Source organism: Juglans regia, chromosome 5 (genome assembly GCF_001411555.2).
Source record: "Juglans regia cultivar Chandler chromosome 5, Walnut 2.0, whole genome shotgun sequence".
Taxonomy (NCBI): domain Eukaryota; kingdom Viridiplantae; phylum Streptophyta; class Magnoliopsida; order Fagales; family Juglandaceae; genus Juglans; species Juglans regia.
The window spans coordinates 13,657,734-13,677,407 of record NC_049905.1 but is presented as its reverse complement, the minus strand read 5'-3'; the positions used below and the strand labels follow the sequence as shown (position 1 = coordinate 13,677,407).

The following is a 19,674-nucleotide window of genomic DNA, read 5'->3' as shown; positions in this document are numbered from 1 at the left end:
GCGAGCATAGCACTTGGGCCTTGTCCGTCCTCCCTTGACTTAAATGGGCATGGGCCCACTTATTGGGCTAAGTCTAAATCTACTTCCTAAAACTAGAAACCCTAATCTAGTCCACCTCCTAACTTTCTTAATCTAGGAACTTAAACATTTGGGGTGTTACACATACTTTGTGTTTAATATCATTTATCCTTTAGTTGCCGCATGTTGTCCCCTCATGACCATGGCCTTTAGTCGCTTGTTATCTTTTCCTCGCCATTAGTCGCTTGTTATCCTTTCCTTGTCAACTGTACCCTCGGGTTCTCTCATTAGTCGCAGACGGCTTGCCATAGAGCCTATTTAGGTCCAACACTCACCATCTTTGTTTGGGGTTTTTTGTCTTTCTCATTGCACCCAAATCCATTTATTAATGCACCATGCGTGTTGTCCTGTTTTCTGGAAGCACACAGTCACACTCCAAGTTTATATCGAAGGAAGAGCCCATGGACCACATCAAAACGTGTTTAATGAATTTCATCTTGACTATAAAAAAAAAAAGACTTTTGTGACCATTTAATTGCGACGAAAATGCTATTTGTGATCAAAATAGACTCATTTTAACTGTAAATAGTTATTTTGCTGGAATTAAATGGCCACAATTTTCTTGTAGTGCTTATAATTTGTTTTACTGTTTTTGTTTGGACTGATATAAAACTTTCTTTATCTTTCATTTTCTTTTCTCATTTTCTTTCTCATTTTCTTGGAAGAGCTCCCCTCAAAGAAAGCAAATCAGTGTTATTTTATTTCAATCCATGGGGTAATAATTTCTGCTGAGATTTGGAAAAAACGTGAGCTTTTTCATGATGGCGAAGACAAACAAATATTACGAATGGAAAATGCATAAATGAAAATAAAATATACATTATTCTCATTTAGTATCGAGTTAAGATTGATCTGTTGCTCCAAGTGTAATGAAAAAACATTGTTGAACCTCTTTGTTAGATGTTCATGCTTACCAAGAATAACTACCTAACACAGAATAAACAAATGAAACTATTGAACATTTTGCAAGTAAACCAATTCTTATGGACACAACACTTTGAAGTGGAAGACACTGGAATCTACTTCATTTCTTGCATGTCTTCCTCAGTTTTCCAAACAACATCGTCCAGGCGGGTTGAGAGCTTTTTATAAAACTGCACAGGAAAAATTAAAAATCCCAGTGATTAGAGAATGTCAACTCCACTGTTCCGATTAGGCGTCTGCAAGCAGCCGCTCTATTGCAGGATTCACAACCAGCTTTTATGGTGACAACTGACAACTACTGACCCACACAAGGATAGATTAATGCTTTAATATCACTTATTGGCAGCCCTTACTAACCAGAAAGGGAACCTACATCAGACATAACAAATCTCTTCCAATTGTCACCTCTCTCTCTCTCTCTCTCACACACGGGTGACTAAGCAACCATTGTTTTTAGAGAAATATTTGACCTACACAGAAATCTTACAAAAGAAAGTTTACAAACTAACGTGGCTTGATATGATACGTTAGATCTACTTTACAATAAAATAGCTTTACAATCTGACAGATCATATTAACCCATGTCAGTTTATATATTTTCCTTGTGTTAGGTTTCTGTGAAGACAGCAATTCTCTTGCTTTTAGGCTTTACCATCCTACGAGAATAACTTCCTCGGAGCATTATAATACCTCCCTCTTAAAGTAGGAGAAATAGAAAATGCCAATTGCCTTGGTATAAAATGGCACTTGCAATCCCCATAAAAATGAGGTAGTGGATCACAAGTTGAGTCCCGTGAAATGAGTGAGTTACTCACCAATCGGGAAAATTAAAGTGGGAGAGAGGAAAAATAGAACAGAGAAATGAAGAGAAGGAGACCTCATGAAACTCCAAAGTGTCTCCTTTTGCTTTTCGCACTTCAACCACGTGAAGAGAAGGTGCCACTTGAAATATCTGAATAGAAGTATACGAATAGGTAAGAATAACACAGAATGTAGAATAAATTCAGCTCATCGGTAATAGTAAAACTTGATCACCATGTACCTCTGTAGCAATATTAAGATTTCCCTTTCTCCCAGCTTTCATATTTTCAAGCCTCATCTGATGGATTTAATTAGGTACCCATTAATTTCATCCAAAACAAATAAAATAGAAGAAGAAACTACAAAAAATAAAGTACAAGTACCGAAGAGATATAAAAGCTGACTCTAAGAGGCTTGAAGTTAAGAAAAGTAAAAGTACACATTAAGCCACTGCAGTTTTCTCACCTTGTAGTTTTTCTTGTGTACATCAAAACCAAGAGGCTTTGCGGCTTCTTCAATCTTACTGATGATCTCATTGGCAGGGCATTTAGATGTGAATCTTGTTTCTCTCTTAAATTCCTGAATCCAAAGACATCATGACAGAACGCCAACATAAATAAAATTATACATATTTTTCTTACTCCTGACTCTCCAGATTCATGGTCTTATTACAAAGGAAGCAGATACTAGTTACATAATATGCACACAGCCTTAGCAAGCAAAAACAACCTTGGGTTTATTTTAGGAAAAATCTAAAATCAGGACTTCATGTAAACCAGATCCTTTACACCCTCCAATAGAAAACTGACAAATCAGCTTTCATTTTTCTATTGGATGGTAAAATAAACACACCCACACAGGATTAAAGTCCTATGAATTTAAAATTATTGAATTTAAATCAAATAAAGGTGGGGGGTGGTCCCACACCAGCAGCCACTACCAGAGTTGTCTGCTGCCACCCTGGCATGTGGGATTTTGCTGGCAGCTGCCGACAGGAGGCCTATCACAGCTGCCACCCAAGCAACGGCCGGATTAATTTTTTTGTGATTACTCGAACTGTTTTGTAAGGTTCAACTTACTGCACTTCCAGAATAAGAAACCCAAGGCTTCGTAATGCACAAACTCAGAGACTCTCAACACAAGAACTAGCTGAACAAGATTTCATTAGTAAACCTTGTAGAGAATTTTCGAGGAATTCTCAACCTCCCAAAACAGACTTCCAAGATTATTCACTACTCAACCATTATTCCTACCTCTGCTTTTATAGAAGCAGATGGCCAACTAATCTTTCTAAAACAATCGTATGTAATAAAACGCAAGAATACAATTGTAAAACGCAGCTACTTATTTACATCATGAAATGCAACGTTTCATTAAAGCTTCTAAACGCAGCTCCTAAGAATTAAAACGCAAACACTTTTTATGAAGACTAAAACGATTCGTTTCATTAAAGCCTTTCATTTCTTTGATTCCTCCCGATGGTTGAAGCTGTTGCAACTAACTTCCTAACAACTCATAACAGACTCTCATGGCTTCTCTGGACTGCACCACTTCAAGGCCTCTGCCAGGCACCCGTGACAATCTCCACCACTTCAAGGTCTTGCCCACAAGGCACCCGTGACAATCATTGCAAGACTGTTCTCACTAAGTGAGGATATAGAGATCTGAGTTTCCACAACAACTCCCAAGAGCTATCTTCAATAGGTGCCCCAACCCACTTAATCAATACCTCAGTTGAAGCATGATTCCCCACTTTTCTCATTCTTCTTTCTAAAATAAGTTCAGGTTCAGGTTGCACATTCCCTTCATTGTCAACAGGAGGCAAGGTAGATAATGGAGAAATTTGATCTCCAAGTTTCTTTTTCAAGCAAGATACATGGAAAACAGGATGTATCCTTGCTAAAGATGGTAAATTCAATTTATATGCTACCTGACCAATCTTTTCAAGAATTTGGAAGGGACCATAAAATCGAGGGGCCAATTTCATATTTCTTCTCAATGCTACTGATTTCTGTCAATAAGGCTGCAGTTTAAGGAACACCCAATCACCAACTTCAAAGACCCTTTCAGTTCTCTTCTTATCAGCATATAACTTCATTCTACTTTGTGCCTTTTCCAAATTCTCCTTTAAAAGAGAGAGTATTTCATCACGAGACTTAAGCTGCTGATCTACTACAGCATTAGCAGTAGTACCTGGAACATATGTCAACAGCTTAGGAGGGCAGATTCCATAAAGAGCTTGAAATGGAATCATACCAATAGATGAATGCATGGTAGTGTTGTAACACCACTCTGCCATTGGTAACCAAGCACTCCAATTCTTTGGCTTGGTGCCAATGTATGATCTCAAATAGCCTTCCACACACTTATTCAAAGCTTCTGCTTGGCCATCAGATTGGGGGTGATATGCTGAAGTGAAGGCTAAATTAGTCCCTTGCATCTCAAATAATTGCCTCCAAAATTTGCTAGTAAAGACCACATCACGATCAGATACTATGGTTTTAGGTAAACCATGAAGCTTAAAAACTCCAGCAAAAAACACCTCAGCTACCTTGCTAGCTGTATAAGGGTGTGCCATAGGAAAGAAATGACCAAACTTGGTCAATCTATCAACTACAGTGAGAATAACAGTCATTCCATTGGAACATGGAAGGCCTTCAATAAAATCCATTGCAATATCCAACCAAGGAGTCTGAGGAATAGGTAATGGCTGCAATAGACCTGCTGGGTGTGTTGTTTCATGCTTATTCATCTGGCAAGTCTGACACTCCTTGACTAATCTTCTAATGTCCCTTCTCATACCAGGCCAATAAAAATCCATCCATGCCTTCTGTAGTGTTTTATGATACCCAACATGACCTGCTTCTGGATTATGATGGATATATTGTAAAATCTTTTGTTGAAATGAGGAAGAAGGTACTACTTACCTTTCCTTAGCAAAAGACCTTGTTGTAGAGAGTAATCTTTAGAAACTGGACTGCCTTGTTGTAAAGCAGTGATAATACTGCAGAGATCATCAGAAAGAACATAGCTTTGTTTAAGCTCATCCACCCAAATGGGAGTAGGAAAAGATATGAGAGCCAATGTAGCTGTCTCGTTTATCATTTTCCTTGAAAGAGCATCTGCTGCTTTGTTGTCCCTACCCTTCTTATATTCAATCCTGAAATCATATCCCATAAGCTTGGAAATCCACTTCTGTTGAGCTTCAGTTGCTGCCTTCTGTTCTAACAAGTGTTTCAATGCCTGTTGGTCAGTTTTGATTTTAAAAATTTGTCCAAGGAGGTATGGTCTCCACCTTGCCACTGCACAAACTAATGCCAAAAGTTCTTTTTCATATGTTGAAAGTAACAAAGCCTTGCCCTTTAGAGCTTTGCTGAAGAAAGCTATTGGCTGGCTTTCTTGCATCAAAACAGCACCCAACCCCACTCCTGAAGCATCACATTCAATAGTGAACTCCTTTGAAAAATCTGGAAGCCTTAGTACAGGAGGTTTGGATACTGCATTCTTCAACTGTATAAAAGCTGCCTCAGCTTCCTTATTCCAAGAAAAATAGTTTCTTCAACAACTCAGTAAGTGGTGCAGCTATTGAACCATAGTGCTTGATGAATTTCTTATAGTAACCAATAAGGCCCAAAAATCCCCTCAATGCCTTCACTGTTTTTGGAATTGGCCAATCAATCATTGAGGAAATCTTGGCTAGATCTGCTTTAATTTAACTCCATCTCCCGAGATAATATGGCCCAAATAGTCAATTTCAGGCACTGCAAATCTACATTTAGATTTCTTAGCAAATAAAGTGTGTTGCTGTAAAACAGTAAAACTGCCTCTAGGTGTTCCAGATGCTAAGAAAAATTTTGGCTATAAACCAAGATGTCATCGAAAAATACCAAAACAAACCTTCTAAGAAAAGGCTTGAAGATATGGTTCATTAATCCCTGAAATGTAGCAAGTGCATTGGTAAGCCCAAATGGCATTACCAAGAACTCATAATGGCCTTCATGAGTCCTAAATGCAGTTTTTGAAATATCACATTCTTTCACCCTTATTTGATGATAACCTGACCTTAAATCAAGTTTGGAAAAAATCTTAGCTCCATGAAGCTCATCAAGAAGCTCATCAATGACAGGTATGGGAAATTTGTCTTTGATGGTTTCTTTGTTAAGGGCTCGGTAGTCAATGCACATTCTCCAACTACCATCAACTTTTTTCACCAGCAATACAAATGAAGAAAATGGACTTTGGCTAGGCCTTATAACTCCATTAGTGAGCAAATCTTTCACTATCTTTTCAATCTCAGATTTTTTATAATGAGCATAATGGTAAGGGCTCACTGAAACTGGTTGAGCACCTTCCTTCAACAGAATCTGATGATCAAATTTCCTAGGTGGGGGTAAACCCACTGGTTCCTCAAATACAGCTTTAAAGTGGCCCAGTAACACTTCAACTTCACTCTGCAACTGCTCCTCAACTCCACAAATTTCCCAAGCCATTATCTGCAGCAACCACCCTTGCTGCCTCACAAAAGAGGATTTCAATAGATTCAGTCCAAGTTGTACTGCTACTAAATCAGAAACTAAGCCTTGCAAGGAAAGCTTTTTAGCATTCACCACAAACTCCATGGTCATATTGGTAAAATCCCAATGAATAGCCTCCAATGTCTTCAACCATTGGACACCGAATACAATATCACAACCCCCCAGATTCAATACATGAAAAGGAACCAAAAACTTGGTACTTTGAATGTTGATATTTTCTTCACATCTACCTAGGCTAAGTATTTTATCACCATTAGCCACCTTCACTGGAAGACCCACATCTTTGATCACCTTCAACTTTGCTGCCTCTACTACCAATGGATCCAAGAAGTTATGAGTACTTCCTGAATCCACCAAGATTTCAACAGAAAATGAACCAATCTTGCCCAATAACTTCATTGCATTACTGTTAGTACAACCAGAGATAGCATTAATAGAAATCTCAAATTCTTCACTCTTTTTCAAGAGCTGAATTCATTTCTGGCACCAACTCCTCATCCACTTGATTTTCTTCCTCCTCTACATTGCTATCCACATGCAACAAATAAACCTTTGGATTTTTACAATTATGATTGGGGTTCCATTTCTCATCATAGTGATAACAAAGTCCCTTTTTTCTTTTTTCATCCATTTGTAAAGAAGTAACCCTCTTAGCTAGAACCTGATTTCTTAGTCCTCTATTAGAAACTTCTACTGCAATATCAACAACTCCTTTCTCACCACTATTCAGATTATACTTCCAAGGCCTTCTCGAGGATAAAACATACTCCTCTTGGATCTTTGCCAATCCAAAAGCAGCCCCAAGATTAACAGGATTAAACATTTTAACTGGTAATCTGACTTCATCTTTTAACCCACTCAGAAAACAGCTAAGTTTATGTTTTTCAGATAGCCCTTTCAATCGATTAGACAAGGCCTCAAACTGTGACTTGTACAAAGTGACAGAAGAAGTCTGCTTCAATTTCATCAAAGCCTCCATTGGGTCATCATATGCTGATGGATGGCCCAAACCTCACTTGTAAAGCCAAGATCAAGGACTCCCAAGAATTAAATTGGCCAGAATCCAACCCTTCTTGGTACCATATCAACGCCTCCCCTTCCATATGGTAAGAAGCCACTAATAACTTCTGATAAAATGGTGTTTGATGGTAGTCAAAATACTGAGTGGCTTTAAAAACCCACCCATTAGGATCAGTGCCACTAAAATGTGGAAAATCCAAACGCAACCCTCTATACACTGCACTTCTATCCTCACCATTCCCCTCACGAGTTTCATGATTATTAACATGATTAGATTCAATAACAGAACGTAACATGTCAATAAGTTGATCTAACCTTTCTGAAATACCATTGATTGTCTGCTGATGTTGGTCCAATTGCTTCTGAACCATTTCTTGTTGACCCTTCACCGAACCTCTCGTGCCTTCTGCCATTGTAGGACCGACCACTGCTGATACCACTTGTAAGGTTCAACTTACTGCACTTCCAGAATAAGAAACCCAAGGCTTCGTAATGCACAAACTCAGAGACTCTCAACACAAGAACTAGCTGAACAAGATTTCATTAGTAAACCTTGTAGAGAATTTTCAAGGAATTCTCAACCTCCCAAAACAGACTTCCAAGCTTATTCACTACTCAACCATTATTCCTACCTCTGCTTTTATAGAAGCAGATGGCCAACTAATCTTTCTAAAACAATCGTATGTAATAAAACGCAAGAATACAATTGTAAAACGCAGCTACTTATTTACATCATGAAACGCAACGTTTCATTAAAGCTTCTAAACGCAGCTCCTAAGAATTAAAACGCAAACACTTTTAATGAAGACTAAAACGATTTGTTTCATTAAAGCCTTTCATTTCTTTGATTCCTCCCGACGGTTGAAGCTGTTGCAACTAACTTCCTAACAACTCATAACAGACTCTCATGGCTTCTCTGGACTACACCACTTCAAGGCCTCTGCCAAGCACCTGTGACATGTTTCTTGAGATGGCGGCTGAAATGGTGTTGGAGCTTGTCATAAAAATAATTAGCATTAGGGTTCTTAGGAATTTAGGGTTTTAGATTTTTCATGTAAAAAATAATAATCTAGCATGGTTGAGCTCATTGTAAGCTTGTTAGAATGTTGAGGTGGTGGTATATGATTCGGGGGTGTAAAACCTGGGTTTTACACTAGGTCCTAACGGTAACTACGCCCATTATAATTTTACAAGGGAAATGATTTATACAATTCTAGGATGTGCAAGTCTCGCGCACTCCCTTTGAACAAAGTGGATAAATTTAGGATCCACATGAAAAAACCCACTTTTTAATGGTGGGTCTCACTTTTTTCAAAAAGAGTACGCGAGATTTGCACACTCCAAGACTGTATCTAGCATTACTCATTTTACAATATACAACAGCGCAGACAATCAACAACTTTCAGGATGAGGACAAGCTTGATAAAAACCAAAAACATAATTGATTTGCATCGAAAGATGCCCAAACCAAATCAAAAACCATCTCTCAAATAGTTTAAATAACAAGTCAACATAGATGAAGAATCAAGATCTAGTGAACCTTCCCCCCCTCACTTCATTATTAGTGGTAAATTCCATTCGCCAAATGTTCTGTCTTGGCTTCCCAATTTCTTTGGTAAAGTGACACCCCTAAAAGAAGAATAAATGAATAAAACATACAGCATAAATTACAAATCCCCGCCCCCCCTACCCCAATCCCCGAAACCACTACCCTATTTTAAGAAACACTTTCAAACTATGGCTTATGACATATCACCTCGCAAAACCAACTGTTGTAACAAGTTTTCATATAGTTCCCTCAAAATGACATTGCCATCTCCATTTGATCAAAAATGAAATGATTTTCCTCCGCTAAAAAGCCTTAAAAAAACTTGGTGACCATGATATGAGCCTCCCATGGCCCACGGTCGTGGTTCCTCTCCAAGCACCTATATGCTTGGGCATTCTACTCTTTCTGCTATGTCCATTATTGTATAAAGCTCTCGCATCATATTTGACTGGAAACTTCTGTCATTTCTTCTATTACTTTCCACATCAGGAATCACTTCCCTATTAAGTTGGTTTAAAGCTCTATAGCCCATTAAGCGCATTCAATTCATCAACAAGGAGCCTAGGAAAAGAAAGATGATCAGATTAATTGAGTTTGGAGCATTTAGCATGGCTTTCGATTTTCCTAAAGAACTTGAAGAAACAGAAGAAGCAGCAGCTCGAAGAGTAGCCACGAACATTTTCTACTTGACAAGAGTGGTTAAGACTTAAAGGCCATGCAATGAAATGGGTAGATTTTGACTAAGTAGACAAGCTAGAGGAAGTGTGAAATAGATTGGTGGGGAGCATCCCATGGCTCCTACATGTTCTTGGGCATGGGAGCTCCCCAACAGAGTCTTCATTTTCATCCATAACTCTCCTTACTAGTATAAAATCTGAATTGAGCCGCCTCATTTGTTGGTTATGGCAAGCACAGCGAAGGGAGCTCCATAGTTTTCTGGTCGAGCTCCCAAAAAGTTTGTTGATACGGTGCGTCCAGGAGGAAAAAGGGGTGGGGGTGGGCTTCGGCCTGGGTGATGGGCCAACAATTGATAAAGACATGGGAGACTATAGGCAGAACGGTTGTCTATGGTATGGTAAATGGGCCAGGAATTGAATGGGCCCAGGCGCAACCCGTATGCCTCAGGGAAAGAAAAGATGGGGCTAGGCCCAAGCGCTGGGCCTCATCTTCTAGGTTCACAGACCACCCCTCATCCGATGGGGCCTTTTTGGAAGAGACGCAACCCGTCTACCTCAAGCCCATCGACGGGTGGGCCTCAGCCACCATTACCGGCGAAGAGCCAGGGGGCCCCGGCGAAGGCGGCAGTATCACCAACTGAGACTATGCAGTCTGAGACTGGTCCAGCTAGGCAACGAGGCACGGGATCTGATGTGCGGGGTCCATTATAGAGCACTTCGAGGGAGGACGCTGGTGCTTTGATGGCAATAGCACCACCGTCTAGACCACCGGCGGTTGCTTTTCCATTAATGGAGGTTTCGAGATTTGAGTCATCTTCCATCGAAGAGATGCTTGTGATGGGGGGGCTCCCAGAAAACTTACAAGAAAAAAACCAGGTGGAGATGGTGGAGTTCCCGCCACCGTGTGCTACTACAGCAGCTTCATGTAGCCAGAAACTACTGATGAACATGATGGGAGTGTCACTTTCCCAGATGGAGGCCCATTTTCAACTCAAGGATCATCTTGAGTCTATTGCGGCGGGACGGGTTTACTCTGAAGCTTGCAAAGGAATCGTTCTAGAGGCGAAGGGGGTAAGGGTGGAGGTGGTTGACGACGAGCACTCTCAGAGACTTGGCTGTGAGGTAATGATGGTCCTCGAGACTCAGTTTTCCACTAGTAATGTTCTGGTTGAATGGGAAGGTAGAAACTTATTCGGGGAGAAAGAAAGGGGGGTGACACCTAATCTGCAGTGGGTTTCCAGTGAAGGGGAGCCTATCACGTTGAATCGTTTGCTACCAACTGATTCTAATGTATCGGATTGCGTGCTCCAAAAGGTGAAAGAATGCAACACTGTGTAGGTATGGAATGCATGGGTTATGAAGAGCAGTTTTTGGCTCTACTTACTACCATTGAAGCGGGTCATTCACAGTCAAAGAAATCAAGGTCTAAAAACCAACGGGAGCTCAAGCGCCTAACTTGGTCAATGAATTATGAAGGAAGCTCAAGCCATGAAAGATCCAAGGGGAAGGGGCTTTACTTCTCTATTATGAAGTCGAAAATTTTGTCTTGGAACGTCCACGGGTTAAATGAGGCAAGCGACTTCGTATAAAAAATTTGTTGTGAGATTGGAGGGTAGACATAGTATGTTTACAAGAAACTAAGTTGAAAAGTGTTTCTAGAAGGTTAGTTTGAAGTGTTTGGAGTTGTTCTTATGCAAATTGGGCTTATCTTGCACAGAATGGGGCTTCGGGTGGAATCCTAGTGATGTGGGATAAAAGAATGGAGAAAATTGAGGAGTTTGTGGGAGAGTATACAGTGGCATGTTCTTTTAAGAGTGTGGCAGATAATTTTGTGTGGGCTTTTGCAAGTTTATACAGTCTAAATGTAGACAACAATAGACGATTCTTATGGAAGGAACTTGTTGCGTTACATAGATAGTGGAAGCTTCCTGATGAGGACATCTCCTATTAATGTTTTATTTATTTTATTAATGTCTTATCTATTTTATTTAGGATTTGTATTGCCCTACTACTTAAAGACATTTTCTATTTTGTTATTTTATTAATGTGTTAATTATTTCATTTAGGGTTTGTATTGCCCTACTACTTAAAGACATCTTAAGGAATATTGGGAGGTAGTTATTTTTTGAATGCAGAGTTGAGCACTAGCCGCCTCCTTCCAGTCCCTCTTCGCTTTCTTCTTCTTCCTCTCCTCTCTTCTCTTCTAGTTCATTTCTCTTCTCTATTTCCTATTACTCTGTTTCTACTCCTCCTTCTCACTTCTATCCTACATCATATTGGTATCAAGAGCCGGTTCTATTGTTTTCTCAAACAATAGATTAATCCCAAACCCGTCCATCTGAGTTCCCTTCGATCCAAGCCAAAACAAAACCCGTCGAAGATCTTGTCAAAAACTGGGTTCTCTTCAGTGAATCGGCTCTCTCCGATTCTCCATCTCGTTCTCTGTGAGTGGCCGCCGTCGCTACCTCTCTTGACCCTGAGCACACTGCCAGTAAGCCTCTCGACCTCTCCTTTACCTCCGTCTCACCCCTCGGCCTCTCCCGAAACACCCAGTGCCGAGATACCACCGTCGCTGCCTCTCCTTACCTCCGTCTCACCCAGTGCCGAGATACCACCCCTCGGTCTCTCCCGAAACGGCCTCTCCCGAAACACCCAGTGCCGAGATACCCAGAGACAACAGGTGCAAAAAAAAAAAAAAGAGAGAGAGAAAACAATACAGACCTCGCCGAAACCACTAGACTTGAGGCAGACGACGCCGGAAACACGACATCTCAGCTCCGATTCTTCTCCCTCTACCAGACGTCTTACTCTCCCTCGGTTTCTCCTCTCCCGCGACTTCCAACGATTGTGCTTCTTTGGTTTGTCCTTCCAGAAAGAAAGGGAGTCAGGGTGGCTTGTCCTTCTGCGTGACTTTTAAATGATTGTGCACAGTTCTCAACGAGCAAATGGAGTTTTACTATCTCTTTCTTTGGTTTTACACTATCGGTTTGTTTTGAAAATGTATTAATTGTTTCTCTGTGTTGCTATTACCATAGTGAATTTAGCCAAACCCGCACTTGCTACAGCCAGATTTATTCAACACTTGGATTTTGTTTACTTCCTACTTCTTGTGTTCCCATTCTCACTTCCATAGCCTGAAGCTTTACTCTCATTTTTTGCATTGATTGTCTTTCCAAAAAAAAAAAAAAAATTCTTAAAACAAAAATATCAGCATTGCTATGTGATTGGATCTGTTTGATTGGCATTTGACCATTGCTTTGTTATTTTAAACATTAGCATTATTTGTTTGCCGTATTTTGGATTTACTTAATCCCAAAAAAAAAAAAAAAAAACTTATTATTATTTGGCTCAGTTGATATTTTTCATTGCTTGCATTTGTTGTTCATTGATCTCTCCATTGCACTTTATTTAGCGGGTGTTGCATTGCATGCAGTTGCGTAGTGGTCGTCTTGTCATCTCTAGTTCCAGTACCTTTACCATGGATCCTTCCCAATTTGATGCCCTCACTCGACAATTAGCTCAACTAGCCAATAACCAGCAACATGTACAAACTCAATTAGCGGCTGTCCAAACTGAGATGGCTGCTACTCGTGAGGAGAACAGGGACCTAGCTGCTAGGTTGAACAATTTTGAGGAATTCCCTCATTCGTTTGACAACTCTGAAGTGTCCCAAAATAGACGCTATCGTCGTCGACGAGGTGATCGACAACATGTCAGACATGATCGTGGGGGTAGGGATTATGATCGTGAGCGAGAACGAGACCATTACCGCCAAGGTACTCAGTTCCCTACTCGCCATGAAGAGCGTTTATTCAGAAACATTAAGCTAGAGGCCCTTACTTTTGATGGTTGCCTAGATCCTCGAGTTTTTACTCAATGGATTAGGGATATGGATCGTTTCTTTACCTAGTATAGAGTCCCTGAAGATCGAAGAGTTCAATTTGCTAGCCTGAAATTAACTGGCACTGCCCAACTCTTTTGGGAAAGTGTAGAGGATCTCCTTGAGAGACGTCATGCGCCTCCTTTTGGGAGTTGGGAAGAAATGAAACGTCGTCTTCAAGAGAAATACCTGACCCAATCTTACAGGGGTAATTTGCTGGACCAATGGAATGCCCTTACACAGGGCAATCGGCCAGTGACTAAGTATGTCACTCAATTTGATAAATTCCGAATGAGATGTCATATTGTTGAGGATGAGGCCATGACTTTGAGTAGGTTTAGACAAGGCTTAAAAGATGATCTTAGGCGCGAGCTTGTCCTTCGGGGTGTCGCTACACTTGACCATGCTTACTCTTTAGTCCGAGACTATGAGTCGGTTATGAGGACTCCGTATGGAAGGCGTGGTGACAACCGCCCTTCCATCACCCCAGAGCCCACCCTTTCCCCTAAGTCTCTCTTAGGACCTCCACCATCTAATGTTTCTCCCGCATGGAAAAATAAGGGTAAAGGTCCTGAAATTCCAAGGACTTCCTCCCGCTTGCAGTGTTTCAAATGTAAGGGTTTTGGCCACATTTCTTCCAATTGTCCTAGTCGAACCCTAGTCATTGAGGAACATGAGAGTATAGTCGATGAACTGTTAGAAGATCAAGTCTATGAGCCTAAGCTTGAGGAGTTTGGTGATTTAGGTGATGATGAGGATACCTTCTTAGGTTGTATCCGAACCTTTCCTGTGGATTTAAGTTCTGTACCTCATGCTCCCGACACACCCAGATTAAGTGTTGTACGTTGCACCCTTACCCAACCAAAAGGTGCTGATGATTGGCGTCGTCATGCCATCTTTCATACTTATATCAAAATCAATGATAAGGGTTGTAAAATCATTTTGGATAGTGGGAGTTGCATTAATGCGGTTTCTGTGGCTACTGTATCCCGTCTTGGATTACAACCAGTGCCTCACCCTCAGCCGTATAGTGTTTCTTGGGTTGATACCTCCTCCATAACTGTGAAAGAGCGTTGTCTGGTGCCTATCCAGTTCTTAGAATATAAGGATCATATATGGTGTGACGTCATTCCTATGGATGTCGGTCATGTCATTCTTGGCAGGCCTTGGTTATTCAACTTAGATGTGACCATCCATGGTCGATCCAATTCATATTCCTTTGTGTTTAATGGCAAGAAGATTCATCTTAACCCTTTACCTCCAAAACCTGTTGGTTCACAACAAACAAAGAAAATTGTGGAACGAAAATGATTAAATATCATTAACTCTACGGAGTTTGAGCGTGCACTCGTGAGTACTTCTGTTGTGTTTGCTGTGGTTGTTATGGAGGTTCCATTGGCATCTCCAATAGTGGCCCCTGATGAGGCCTAATCATTTCTTCAGGAGTTTCGGGATGTCTTCCCTAAAGACCTTCCTGACCACTTACCTCCTCTACGAGATATTCAACATGCCATAGATCTCGTCCCAGGAGCGTCCCTTCCAAACTTGCCTCATTATAGGATGAATCCCACTGAGCATGCTGAACTCCAAAGACAAGTGGGTGAACTTCTTCACAAAGGCTTTATCCGTGAGAGTTTAAGTCCTTGTGCAGTTCCTGCCCTTTTGACTCCTAAGAAAGATGGTTCTTGGAGGATGTGCATTGATAGTCATGCCATTAATAGGATCACAGTGAAATATCGATTTCTCATCCCTAGGCTTGATGATATGTTGGATATGATGATTGGTGCCACAATATTTTCGAAGATTGATTTAAAGAGTGGGTATCACCAAATTAGGATTCGCCAGGGTGATGAGTGGAAGACTACCTTCAAGACGAAGGACGGCCTTTATGAGTGGTTGGTCATGCCTTTTGGACTAACCAATGCCCCAAGTACTTTTATGAGAGTGATGACACAAGCTCTTCGGCCTTTCATGGGTAAGTTCCTCGTCGTCTACTTTGATGACATTCTCGTTTACAGTAGGACTAAGGAACAACATCTAGATCATCTCACACAGGTCTGTTCCACTCTTCGCGAAACAAATCTGTATGCTAATGTGAAGAAATGCTCTTTTTTCACCGATCGGGTTGTCTTCCTAGAATTCATTGTCTTCTACGGGAGTATCTGTTGACCCCACAAAGATTCAGGCCATTGTTGGTTGGCCTGAGCCCAAGACTATACATGACGTCAGGAGTTTTTATGGTCTGGCTACATTTTATCGTCGTTTTATTAAGGGGTTTAGCACAATCATGGCTCCTATCACGGAGTGCATGAAAATGGGAGAATTTCAGTGGACATCGGAAGCGACTAAGGCTTTTAAGTTAGTCAAAAAGCGAATGACGGAAGCTCCTGTCATGCGACTTCCTGATTTCTCCAAAGTTTTTGAGGTCGAGTGTGATGCTTCAGGGGTAGGAATAGGTGGAGTTCTTAGCCAGGAACGCCACCCTGTTGCTTATTTCAGTGAGAAGTTAAATGATGCCAAACAACGGTACTCTACCTATGATAAAGAACTATACGCGGTTGTGCAAGCTTTGAGCTATTGGCGCCATTATTTGCTACCTCAGGAGTTTGTTCTTTATTCAGACCATGAGGCCCTCCGCTACCTCAATTCCCAGAAAAGATTGAATTCTAGGCATGGCCGTTGGGTTGAATATTTGCAAGCTTATTCTTTTGCTTTAAAGCATAGGAAGGGCGTTGAGAACCAAGCAGCTGATGCCTTGAGCCGCCGTATCTCCTTTTTGTCTATTATGAATGTCAAGGTCATAGGTTTTGAAAGACTTAAGGAAGAGTATGAGTCTTGTCTTGATTTTAGGGATACTTTTCTCGCTTTGCAAAGCGGGCAGTCGGATACCACTGATGGTTTCCGTTTGGAGGATGGTTATATTTTCAAAACCAATAAGTTGTGCATCCCTCGGACTTCAGTTAGAGACTTTATAGTTTGGGAAGTTCATGCCGGAGGCTTGGCTGGACATTTTGGACGTGATAAGACCATAGAAGAGATTGAACGTCAATTCTATTGGCCTAGCTTGAAGAGAGATGTGGCTAAGATAGTTAGCACCTGTAACACTTGTCAATTAGCCAAACAAAAGCGACAAAATACTGGTCTCTACACACCCCTTCCTGTACCTAGTTGTCCTTCGCAAGACGTTAGTATGGATTTTGTGTTGGGACTTCCACGCACTCTGAAGAAGTATGATTCTATTTTTGTTGTAGTGGACCGTTTCTCGAAAATGGCTCACTTTATCCCTTGTAGCAAAACTTCAGATGCGTATAAGATCGCTAGGTTGTATTTTAATGAGATTGTCAAGTTGTATGGTCTTCCTAAGACTATTGTTTCAGATAGGGATGTTCGTTTCACAAGTCATTTTTGGAGAACCCTATGGCATATGGTTGGCACTAAATTGAAATTCTCCACTGCTTACCACCCCCAGACAGATGGTCAAACTGAAGTTGTTAACCACAGTCTTGGCAACTTATTAAGATGTCTGGTCCAGGAGAATCTTAGGAATTGGGATTTGATCCTCCCTACAGCTCAGATTGCATATAACAGTTCGGTGAATCGGTCTATAGGTATGAGTGCCTTTGAAGTTGTTCATGGCTACAAACCTAGGAAGCCTTTAGACCTTATTCCCATGTCTCCTCATGCTCATGTATCTGTGTCAGCTGAGGCTTTTGTTCAACATCTTCATGACTTGCATATTGAGATCAATAAACAACTTGAGGCCAGTAATGCATCATATAAATTGCAAGCTGATTTGCATAAACGACATGTTGAATTTAAAGTTGGGGATTATGTTATGATTCGAATTAGACTGGAACGGCGTCCACCTGGATCCGCTTCCAAATTGCAAGCACGTAGTGCTGGTCCTTTTAAAATTTTAAAGCGTGTTGGTCCAAATGCATATATTATTGATCTTCCATCACATTTTGGTTACCACTCTACTTTCAATGTTGAGGACTTAGTTGCTTACAAAGGTCATTTCAATCCCTCCAGTGATCCTTTTCTGCCTCCATCTGTGAACACTAACCCTGAACCTTTTGTCACTCCTAATCCACTACCATCTGTCACAGCACACAAAGATAAAATTGATACTATTCTAGATGAACAGATTGTGTTGACCAATGGTGGAGAGGTTCAGCGTTTCCTTGTTCGTTGGGTCGATCGACCAGATTCTGACTGTACATGGATTCCCAGAGAGACACTCCAGCAGCTTGATCCAGATTTATTGGAGCTTTATCGGAGCCAGCAGGATCTTCCTTTGCCTGGGTCACCAGCCACCTGTTCTAGAGAAGTGGGTAGGGACACCAGATTCAGACCTCCACTCACACGTGTTTATGGCCGTCAGAAGAAGCGTGCTCAACCACTTAGCTTATGGTTGAGTGATTGATTGCAGCCTTAGTGTGTCTCGTCAACTCGACAGAGTCAAGCTTTTCCACCCCGGGAGAGTTAATGAGGACATCTCCTATTAATGTTTTATTTATTTTATTAATGTCTTGTCTATTTTATTTAGGGTTTGTATTGCCCTACTACTTAAAGACATTTTCTATTTTGTTATTTTATTAATGTGTTAGTTATTTCATTTAGGGTTTGTATTGCCCTACTACTTAAAGACATCTTAAGGAATATTGGGAGGTAGTTATTTTTTGAATGCAGAGTTGAGCGCTAGCCGCCTCCTTCCAGTCCCTCTTCGCTTTCTTCTTCTTCCTCTCTCCTCTCTTCTCTTCTAGTTCATTTATCTTCTCTATTTCCTATTACTCTGTTTCTACTCCTCCTTCTCACTTCTATCCTACATCACTTCCCTGGTGTATTAGGAGGGGATTTTAATGTTATCAGACCTAGTGAACGATCTGGAGATAGTAGGACACGCCCAGCAATGATAGAGTTCTCAGATTGTATCTTTGAGTTAAACATATTGGATATTCCTCTCTTTAGGGGCTCTTTTACTTGGTCGAATAATCAGACATGGTTCTGGCTGGACAGATTTCTAATCTCGCGAAAGTGGGAAGTGCACTATCCGGAGGTGTGCCAAAAGAGGTTGTCACTGTCAATGGACAGCTTTGCTGTCCATCATCAATATAGTTTCCTTCTATTCTTCTTCCGTTACTTAGGCTTGTACAGAATATATAGTTTCCTTATAAGGCTAAGAACGCTAGAATCACTCGATAATTAGTTTCTTCCCATGTATAGTTCTCTTGTAAAGTTTCTATATAATATACAGATTACTCAAAGGCCAATTGATTCGGCCATTCAAACAGAACTTTAACCTATTTTGACATGGTATCAAGAGCCGGTTGAAATTTTTTTCTCCTCTCGGTTTCGTTGTCGCCCGTGTGAATTTTTTTCTCTCGATCCCGTCTGTCGGCGTTGTCTGAGTCTCGGCAGCACATCTCGGCAGCTTTCGGCCTTCTGTTTCTGGTGGAGTCATTGTCGGCAGGGTCTGTCTCGGTTTTGATCATTTCGGCTTCTTCTCCCTCCATCGACGCGATCTGCTTCTGGAGTAGTGATTTTCGGCAGCTTCTGTTTTTACGGTCTGGGTATTTTTATTTCTTTCGGCATTTTCGGTTTCAGTTATTTGGATTGGGTGGTTTCGGCATTTGTTTGGTCTGGGTATTATTTTTAGCTTCTATCATCTGTCAGCAGAAGTCCTCTATTGGCTCATTTATTTTTTTTCTGGATTTTTTTTGCTTCATATTGGGTTCCATTTATTTGCAATGGACTCTACACCTATGTGTGTCAAATTTACAGGCAAAAATTATTCTACTTGGGCCTTTCAGTTTGAACTTTTCCTCAAGGGAAAAGACCTTTGGAGCCATATTGATGGCACGGATGTTGCACAAACATCCAATACTGAAACATCCAAAGATGTCATGTCTTCGCCTTCTTGGGATGTGCTTGATGCTCGGATCATGTCTTGGCTTCTTGGTTCAGTGGAGCCACATATTGTCACTAACTTGCGGGCTCATCGCTCCGCTCAATCCATGTGGATTTACTTGAAGAAAGTTTATCATCAAGACAATGATGCTCGTCGCTTTCAGTTGGAACATGCGATTGCCATGTTTCAACATGGTAGTCTTTCCATCCAAGACTACTACTCGGCATTCTTGACTCTTTGGAATGAATATACTGATTTGGTTATAGCGGATGTTCCTATTGCCGCACTTTCGACTATTC

At 40.9% G+C, this 19,674-nt stretch overlaps 1 protein-coding gene across 1 annotated transcript in view; it reads right to left on the bottom strand.

Annotated features, from left to right (window-relative positions):
• Window positions 1-1,027: 1,027 nt before the first annotated feature.
• Window positions 1,028-19,674, bottom strand: part of LOC108982552 (CBL-interacting serine/threonine-protein kinase 3-like) — a 39,450-nt gene continuing 20,803 nt past the window's right edge. The window contains exons 12-15 of the mRNA XM_035690493.1: window positions 2,269-2,382; window positions 2,045-2,101; window positions 1,880-1,954; window positions 1,028-1,172 (exon numbers count right to left, since the gene is read on the bottom strand). Coding sequence (XP_035546386.1) covers window positions 1,098-1,172; window positions 1,880-1,954; window positions 2,045-2,101; window positions 2,269-2,382 — 321 coding nt within the window. The 3' untranslated portion in view covers window positions 1,028-1,097. The remainder of the gene's footprint in view (window positions 1,173-1,879; window positions 1,955-2,044; window positions 2,102-2,268; window positions 2,383-19,674) is intronic.